Source organism: Barbus barbus (genome assembly GCF_936440315.1).
Source record: "Barbus barbus genome assembly, chromosome: 25".
Taxonomy (NCBI): domain Eukaryota; kingdom Metazoa; phylum Chordata; class Actinopteri; order Cypriniformes; family Cyprinidae; genus Barbus; species Barbus barbus.
Genome location: NC_136753.1, coordinates 15,038,134 through 15,048,044, shown reverse-complemented (window position 1 = coordinate 15,048,044; position 9,911 = coordinate 15,038,134). Strand labels below are relative to the sequence as shown.

The window sequence follows — 9,911 nt, the reverse complement described above, 5'->3', positions numbered from 1 at the left end:
AAACTTCTTGTTGTCAAATGGGTAAAACCTAGTGGTTTGAAGGATAGTGATAAAATAAAGTTTTAAAATTATTAAGTTAATATTTTGAGAATTTCTTCTTTTTTTTACATATTACACTGAACGGAATTTTAGTGGGTGCCTTCTGTATATCATGGTAAAAAAAATATATTTTTTACTCAAAAACAACAAAAACAAACTAAAAAGACATTATAATGGGGAATTAGGGAAAAATAAGTTCCATTACCCTTATTTTTGATGCTTGAAAACACTTTTCCTCATTGACCAATAAACACTGATCAACACTTAAAGCACATCAAATATGGCAAACGCAAGCTCCATTGTATTTGGTTGAGCAAGAACCAAAAGTTTTTTTTTTACCTTGGATTTCTTGAACGATCTCTTTATGAATATTTAAAAGACTGAACGTTTTGGGGAATGGACTTTTAATGAAGAGACAAAAATCTCTCAGTTTTCATAAAAAAAATAAAAAATAAAAAAAAGTGTTTCAAAGATGAACGAAAGCCTTGAGTCTGGAATGACACGAAGGTGTGTAAATGACAGATTTTTGATTTTTCATTCAACAATGGAGACAGTCATTGTAGTGTAATTGTAGAGCTCCATTAAAATGAAATGCTACACCAACAACAACACTGAAATTGGCATCATATGATAGAGAATAGAACCAACATTCAAGTGATCATCTACTTACTAACAAAATTAATAATTTTTGAAAAAGCTTATTGTAAGGTAGTACCTGAACAAAAGGCTAACACTCCTCACGGTGCCTTCTTTTGAAATCTTACCATGGAAAAAGAAAGGAGTGGTTATGAAAATTCAGGCCAGTTATACAAGATACATTAATGTTTTCTAAAGAAACATTGTCTAACCTTTTATATTGCGACATTTACATCCAGAGTACACAGAGAGCAGGTCACAGATGGTGTCAGCAAGTGATGTCTGAGCATGTTGTGCTTGTCAAGTTGTACGTAGATAGGCGAGCATGCATTTATACAAGTTAAAGAAACATTTGTTGAACATATTTTGCCATTAGCGAAGATTAAACTGTATATTATACAGAATAAAGCATGTCAGAACCAGGGAAAGAAAAACCATCTCTGAATAGCATGATCATTTTTCTAAACCACTACCCCAATTGAAGATTAAGCATATTCAGCCTTCAAAAAAAAGTGACTTTCCATTACACAATTACATAAAACGGGAAACGTTTAGGTTTTACCCTCTTTGTGGGTGCAACAAGCCAACAGATGTTTTTTTCTTTGCATGACATCAAAAACAATAAAAATAAACAAGTTATCATCATAGCTTTAGCACTTCTAATATTTCTTTACAATTTTTTATACAATGTGTACTTCTTTTATATCAAAATGCCATCAGAAATGCAGTGAAACGTAGCATCATGCATTTAATAAAAACATTTGAAATTGCTAACTTTCAGCTATGAAAAAATATACTTCACTGATAAAATTACAATGAATAAAGATTGCACAAATATGTAGTCTGCCAGACCACAAATTACTGATAGCCTTTTGGCTGCTCTCTCAAGATAAACATTTGCACAAAGTTATTACGTATTAAAAGCACAACACTTATCATGACACCAGAGTAGGGTGGAACTATTGCAAAATTGTTCCATTCAGAATAGTTCACAACAGCTTTGATCACTAAAATTAGATGCTTGTATCAAGTATTAAGAGGGGGTGAAAAAGTTTGCATATAGGTTTAAAACCATCCTCCAGAACAAATCATGCATTGAAGGCGACATACACAAACACTAAAACTGAGATCCCATTTTATTTAGAGGCCTCATTTAATTGATAGGTATGAATTCAGTTTACACAAAACCATTTAAAAATGTCAACATGCAGTGATCACAAGGATAGAAAGAAGAGCCTATAGATGGAGAAGGAAGGATTTGAAAATGGTGTCTAGGCTGTACACTTCAAATATTCACAGTGACTCATGTTTCTTTTCTTGTCCATGTATTCATACGGATTTAAACATACAAGGAAGGCATTGTTCTGACACAGAACAGTCAAACATCAAAAGCTTTAGGAATTTGAATAAAAACCCTGTACCAAAGTCCAGTTTGACTTGCAGGATCCCCGACATGCTGCTTCAAACCTCCATGAACACCTCATAATTTAAGGAGGTAAAGCTGTAGGGCTCCACCATCTTTAGTCCCAAAACGAAAAAAAAAAAACTTTTTCTGAATCTAGTTTACGTACCAATTGCCATGCTCAGGATGAGGCATTTTTTCTGCACATTTAATGCTGCGGAGACTTGTTCTGTCTTTTTAAAACAAATAAATGCAGTGGAGATGAAGCTCCTCTCACTGAAGTCTTTGAAAATCTATGTACAGATTACTCCGAGCAATATTTAAAAAGTCCAAAAGGAAAATCACCGTACATTTAGGTCAGTTTCTTGTCATTTCTATTATTATAAAAAAGAAAAAAAGGCTTCTTCGTGAAACAAAGAGAACAGCAGCTACCTGTGGACACCCTAATATCAGCATTCCAAACAAGTGTGGATATTGATATTCATGAGAATCAGAAATAGTCCTTGATATTCACGCAGCTGTGATATACAAATGATACGGACCTCCAAACCAAGCCACATTTCATATCGCACGAAACAAAAGCACTTTACAAAATGGCTAGTTTTCTTATAAAGTAAGGCACTGCATTAGCTTTCACTCTCTGGAATAGTGCTGTTCAACAACTCAGCTGATTTGAGCGTGTTTAGACGTAGGCCCCTAAAGCTGCGTGGAACTCAGTGAGGCATTGGACGAGCTGTTGGAATTTTGGTCTCTCCTCCGGATCCAAGGCCCAGCAACAGGCCATCACTGCAAATCTGAAACAGAGAACATCTTCATATAAACAAAACATTTACTTTTATCAGATCGGTCACTGACGAAGCCGTAGCAGATTGATCAAAGAAGAAAATCTGGTCTGACGAAACTTATTGATCTTGATTACACTTGACAGCAGCAACCTTCGAAAACGTCTTGAGTGAAAGTTGAGATCGGCTTATCGCTCAGTTTCTATTCAGGCTTTCCAACATACAAGGCAAGCTGCAGAACACATTCATCACTTATTCCCTGGAGGGAGAGTGCGAGGCTGTGATCCAATGCTGATTAGCCTTTCCTGCGTTCTCTAAACTGTGTTCCGGTGAGTGCGCATAAGACAATAAATCTTGCTGTGTTTGGGTCACTGACATGGTCAACAGCGCTCGTTGCTTTGTAATTCCTGGCTGGTCCGGTCACCACGGCTCCAGTTCCCTAGCTATTGCAGGATGCCGATAAGGTTCCGATTGTGCGGACTTCTTGTATTCGGATCAAACTGTCTATTTCATTTTCTAAAGGTTCCCTTGAAATGAATCAAGATTTAAGAAAGCTGTTGTTACTGATACTTTGGGAGCACTGCCAGTCACTAAGTAAGTTTACAAGAGTTTATTTATTTGGCAATATTAACTCTACACGTTATTTAAAAAAATACATTTATTCTGAAATTGATTCAAATACAGCAGCTAAATGTCTGTACCAAACTCACAGTTCATCGGGGCAGTTGATGGGTTGTGCTATTCTGTAGCCGTCCTTCAGATAGGCAGCCATCTCGAAGGGGTCGATGTCAACATAAGGAGTCTGTCCCAAGGTCATCAGTTCCCACAAAGTAACCCCAAAAGCCCACTGTAAGGAAGCAACACACAAGAGCTCAGAGCAGGCTGAGTGACACACAATGACTGAAACAGAAAGATGATCCTTCCCTTTCGACAAGTGATGAGATCACTTGAGCCGGACGTTATTTAGTAAACAAACAGATAGTGTTTGCAGATCAGTATTTGAATGCAGAAAGACATTCCTATTAGAATCTTCGTATAGGACATACGGGAAGCGTCTTGGAGAGTTTCACAGATGATTGGGGGGGGGGGGGGGGGGGGGTCATAATAAATATAAGACAACGTTTCTAAAAATGCTGTTTTTAAAGATTCATGTTCACAACATCTTTAAGAACCATTTATTAGCACTATTTTTAAATCAAAACATTAATAAACATTTCAAAATATAATCCTTAGTTATTACAAATTTGTTGATTTTAAGTCGTTTTATTATTATTATCCATTTATATTAATATAAAATTATATTTATTCATTTAAAACTGGTCAAATAAATAATTATTGGCTTCTCTGCATCTGTCAGAATTTTAAATATCATTGCATTACTTAAAATAATTTATAAAACGGAGAAACATGACAAATCATGTTTCCAAAAGAAAAAAAAAAGTGCCCTATCTGGATTTGTTTGAGCCATGAGGTCCCCGTTAGGCCATTTTAGGGCCACTGGAAGTATTCTGGAAACAAAGCATTCCAGTAACACAAAAGAAGGAAATGTGGATTCTTTCCATTGATTTTGGACACAATCACAGCTTGTTCACTGAAACATTTAAGATGCTTCAAATCTAATAAATAAGCAGCCATGCCCATTTAACATGCATAAAGATGTTTGTTCTACATCATTAGCTATGAAACAAACTGAAGTGCAAATTAGTGTAATTACAGCTCTTGTTATAAATAATGTTCAAGTCAATCTAGCTGAGTAGATGCGTCAATAATCTTGGATATAAAAAGCAATACGACTATAAAAAGCTGCATTACTTTCAGACTTTACAACCAGTTCTATACGTGTCTTCCCTTCAGGGAGATGTGTTGGAAAATGCTAAACAGTAAAAGTACTGTTCAAAAAATTATGTTTGCGCTTGAGGGCAACACACACTTGACTGCAGAATGTGCTTGAAATTAATCCTCCCTATTCATTAGAAGACAATCGTGCCCATCATGCCCTTATTTTTTTTAAAGTAAAGAAATCTCCTGCGTATCCTAGTAAATCAGTAAATTTCCATACCAGGCCACTGCTCATCACCAGCTCCTATTATGATTAACAATGCTTTAATAATTGTTCCTGGCATGATGGCAGCACCAGACACTATTGTTCTGTTGGATTGAAAGGATGCAGAGGTCAGATCGCTGACAGGTTTTGGCCCAGTGTGTCATTTATGAGGCAGCCAGGCAGCGTTCAGTCCTTCCTGACTGTCTAGGGTGGGTTGTTTCCTTGGCACTTTGAGTGAGACAGACGGGAACGTACAGTGTGTTGCCAGACAAACACAATTTTCTCCCCCATTCACTTTTCTCAGAAATGCAAAAATGCTCCAGGGTTGAGTTTGGTTAAAAGGATAGGTCACCCAAAAATACAAATTCAGTCCTCGTTTACTCACTTTTACATTGTTTTGACCCATACATTTTTTCCAAGGGAGATATTAGGATATTTTTCACAAAACGAGACATTACTGTTCCTCCACTGAAAGTCCATTACACCAAAACTTTGATTCTTCACAAGCTTCAACAAGACATTATAAAACTAATCAATGTAAATAGAGTGGTTTAATCCGTATTTTCTTGATGCACAAGATTAGCGGTTCTTGCATAATACACAAGAACAAAACTCACTGGTTTTCACGCGTCAAGAAAGTATGTTTGAGCTTCCTTTACCATATTTGATGTGCTCCATGTATGTGCATTGATCAATATTTATGTGTGAATAAATGCCCAAGTTAAATTTGTTTATCATATAAAGTGATCGTGTCTTTTCAGAAGACTTCATAGTTGTTGTTTTTTTGTTTTTTTTTTTACAATGTCTTTATGAACTCTGTGAAGCATTAAAGTTCTGGTGTAATGGTCTTTCAATAGAGCAACAGAACACATTCATTTGCTTCCAAGATAAACAAAAGTCTTTGGAGTTTGGAACAACATGAGAGTAAATAAATGGTGATAATTTCGTTTGAGTGAACTCTCCCTTTACCTTGCACTGTGCACATATGCAGACTTGCGAAATTCTGAAATTTGATTGTACACCTATTACATGACTATTATTCTGAATATAAACACATTAGGGAAATTCAAATGCGTGTTAACTGTGATACTGCTGAATGCAGCTGACAATACAGGCCTCAACAAGTCCATGGGCACCTGAAGCATGATTACTGTAATTGTCAGCAGTAACAATGCATGATAGAGCAGACCGTATGACGTCAAAGAAGTTAAGAAATGTTAAATCCGTTACCAGGATCTGGGACACAATTACGAATCTTAAAAATGATAGCAATTTTAACAGTGCCATAACAAAATACCATAAGGGTACAACATTCTTTTATAGGCAAATCATCCATAGGAAGAGAAAAACAATACATTAGAGAACACCTGCTGCTGGTATGAAACAAAATATTATGAGTGCATGTTACAGTCTGTTGCAAAAAAGGCATAAAGAAGCAGCGACTCTTACCACATCACTGGCACTAGAGAAGTCATTGTTAAGCAAACTCTCCAAAGCCATCCAGCGAACAGGTCGGTTCTCATTGTCCCCGAGGCAGTGATAGTCCATGGGGAAGAGATCACGAGCCAGCGCGTTGTCTGTGATCTTCACTTGCATACTATTATCAATTCTACAAAAATAAATAAGTGAATAATTTAAAAAAACTAAATCGTCAAAAAAAAAAACATACACATACATATATACACACACAAACATACATACATGCTACTGCAAATGGATGAAAAAGAATACATGGAGAGAATAAAAAAAAATAAAATGCTTTACGCTTAAATATTTTTCTCTTAATTATTTGGCAATTATCTATGAAAAATGCGATAATGCACATCTGAACAGTCATTATCATAACAATTGCAATAATGACTATTTGACTTTACTTTTTTTTTTATAGCCAATGCCAATATGTAACACTTGGTGAAGCTTTATACTGATGTGTGAAGGACAGTTGATTTAAAATGGTAAATAGTGGGAGAACATGAGTTCAAATGGCACTTACACACAGTTTCTGGCAGCCAGGTCTTTGTGAATAACCTCTCTCCGTGCCAGATAACTCATCCCACATGAAATCTGTATTGCCATGTGGACCAGGTCTTGTTGAGAGATGGCCTGTGGGTAACACAAGAGAGAGAGAAAGTGGACTAAATGGTTGTGACCAATAAGAAATTTTAAAGGTCTCTATGAGTCTAAAAAAAAGTTGTATCTTTTTATTAAGAGAGGTCCAGCAAGAGAAAGCAAAAGACACAAAAAGTGAGACGCATGACAAGTGTGTAAACAGATGCGTGCGTGTTCACCTCTTAGGAAACCAGACTTGATGGAGCAACAAGTTCCTCTGCTGAATGTCATTTGGTAGTGACGTCTGATGTAAATGACAGTTACCTCACTAAACGTATACATCCTCTGCCCCTAGACGCATAGCCACACACTAACACTCTTTAGAGGGAGTGTCTCAACTGCAGGCATCCTTGTATAATCTATCTCCAGTCAGGCACAACAAGAAACCCTGGGTGCTAACTGACAAGGTCATAACCATAATGACTGGCTTTTCAGATGAACTATACACAAGGCTTTAGAACAAAATAATTGCAGTGTATGACAAACTCAGGTGTCAGATGAGTTCGATGGTGCATGCTCATTCCTGTTTGTTCAGTGTGAATTTGGTTAGAGTGATTGGACTGAAATGTTTACTCAAGAGAGAATACATGTCAAACATGTAGAAGGTAGGGATGGTCAATAAGTGTCTTTTTAAATCTCAACCTTTTCTTTTTAGCTGTCAAGCCTTACAGGGGATCGATTTAGACACGTAACTTTTCTGAGAGGGTGTGCCAGCAGTTAACAGCAAGTGTGTGTGTGTCTGTCAACATGCTAAACCCCTCTTTGAGAAGACAAGATTCCAATTTATTCCCATTTGCAAATCACTCAAGAGCAATGGTTTAGTTAGAAATGCACAGATATTAAAATACTAATAAGCTGATAATTATTTTATAACCAATACAGAATAAATGTCCAATGTTGCAGTGTAAAAAAAAAAAAAAGATAAAAACAAAAAGCTTTTCTAAAATGCTACAAGTGAATTTAGGCATCATGCTGAAAATGTTTAATGTGTTACAAATAAATCAAGCATAAAACTTGAGATATTATTTTAACCTGGTGAAATGTAAATGACAAGGGGCACAAAACTATATTAGTTTCTTTTTTTCTTTTAAATCCATCTAATTGGACCATAGAACGGGACTCTCAAAGCCTTGACATCTGGGTATCCGGAGATAAGTCAGTAATTTCGAGTAAAATCACAGGCTTCACTTATCCCGTGCGAATGCACCACACGAAATTCAGATGTGGGGGGGTAATTTCAAAAATCACACAAGGTCCCCAGATAATACTAATCCCGTGCGAATAGGGTTTAAGATTCAGTTCAGGTGAGAGGTGAAAATTTTGGCAGTAAATACTAAAATAAATCATCCACTTTAAATGCCAAAATGCAGGGTATTAACTATAGCATGGGTAGTTTACATGATATATGTTTTTCCAAAAAAAGACAATTGTGCATTGAGGCAGGAAGTATAACAACACCGCCACAACAAGCTTGGTCTTAAAGAGGAAAAATTGATATCTTAAAAGCACCCATTTAACCATTTTAAGACTACACTAGTCTGATTGATCGAATATATGTAATCTTGTCTTTGAAGAGGGTTCAGTGGCAGCTGAATGAAAGACCGCCCAGGGTTAACATCACAAAGGCTCGATTGTGAACAGTAAACTACTGTAAAGCACCTATCATAGAAAGTTCACTCGATGTTGACAGAGGATCTGCACAATGAATTCACTGTTTAGAAGCAAGCAATTAAATCGGGATAATCTGAACACACCAGGTGTTCTGCTGGAGGGTCTCTAATATAAACACCTGCCTTAGACTGATTTACAGCTAACAGCAGGAGTCGTCTCATTATGCTACTTAGCATTAGCTGAATTCACACTGCTCAAAAATCACTCGCTGTGCAAATGTCGATGCAGTTTAAATGTTGCATGTTAAATAAAACAATCAGTAAAGTAAGTGTGCTGTTTTTTTCAACTAAATTAATATCAGAGCAATGAAGGAGTGCTCTGATATCAATCAAACTCAAAATGTCACAAATGTCACTTAAAAATAATATAAAAATACATTTTGTGGAAGTCTTACCTGTGGGTTGTTGGCCTCAGCAAGCTTACATTGGCGCAGGAAAAGCTTAAGATGTCCCCAGTTCATATAGGGCAATAGGACCATGGGCTTCTCACCATCTTCTATACACACATGGCTGATGGGTAACAGGTTCCTAAGAGTGAATAGACCAAAAAAATAAAAAAATAGGTTAAGATCTCAAACACATTTCTGCAGAAAGACAAAACAAGTGCACAACTACACATTTAATGAGTGGGGGAAACAATTAAAACAAGAATTAGAGAAATTACTTCCTGTTATTAGATTCCCACTAGCAATGATACACAAAGTAGACAGGAAGTGACATGTTACCCTGAGGTACTTGGTGTGTACATGACTATTTCCACCAGCAATTCATTTCGGACGAGGAAAAATTAAAGTCACTGGCTGCGCTGACCATTTAACCTCAGACACGGGTCTGCGTGACTGCAAAGCTCGGAAAGCTCAGGACAGGATATGGGTCCGAGCCCATCCCAAAAGGCAACCAAGCGGGAAACAGAAAAATCTAAACAGAATGTTTGACCTCAGAGCTGTTGTAATGCTGCTATATTAATATCAGGAAATTATTAATAAAGATGAAGTAATATTAAATATTATGTGAAGTGATACTAATTGATAAACACCAGAATTAATTACAAAATTTGTATTCAGTTTAAAATTTAATTTTCATTGCAGTTCATGTCAAAAGTATATTAATTTTGTTAGTATTTTATTCAGCAGTTTTCATCAATAAATAAATAAAAACCAATGGCCAATAAATGGCCAATAAATGGCTAATATTTATATTTATATATTAAATTACACACATACATACAG

At 36.2% G+C, this 9,911-nt stretch overlaps 1 protein-coding gene across 2 annotated transcripts in view; it reads right to left on the bottom strand.

Annotated features, from left to right (window-relative positions):
* Positions 1-430: 430 nt before the first annotated feature.
* LOC306845237 (tyrosine-protein kinase RYK-like) overlaps positions 431-9,911 on the bottom strand; it is a 62,813-nt gene continuing 53,332 nt past the window's right edge. Inside the window, exons 12-16 of one of the 2 annotated variants that reach the window (XM_079377919.1) lie at positions 9,078-9,210; positions 6,897-7,006; positions 6,353-6,512; positions 3,570-3,706; positions 431-2,871 (exon numbers count right to left, since the gene is read on the bottom strand). In XM_079377919.1, the coding sequence (XP_079234045.1) occupies positions 2,760-2,871; positions 3,570-3,706; positions 6,353-6,512; positions 6,897-7,006; positions 9,078-9,210 (652 nt within the window). In that variant the 3' untranslated portion in view covers positions 431-2,759. The remainder of the gene's footprint in view (positions 2,872-3,569; positions 3,707-6,352; positions 6,513-6,896; positions 7,007-9,077; positions 9,211-9,911) is intronic. The other variant, XM_079377920.1, reaches the window with a different exon arrangement.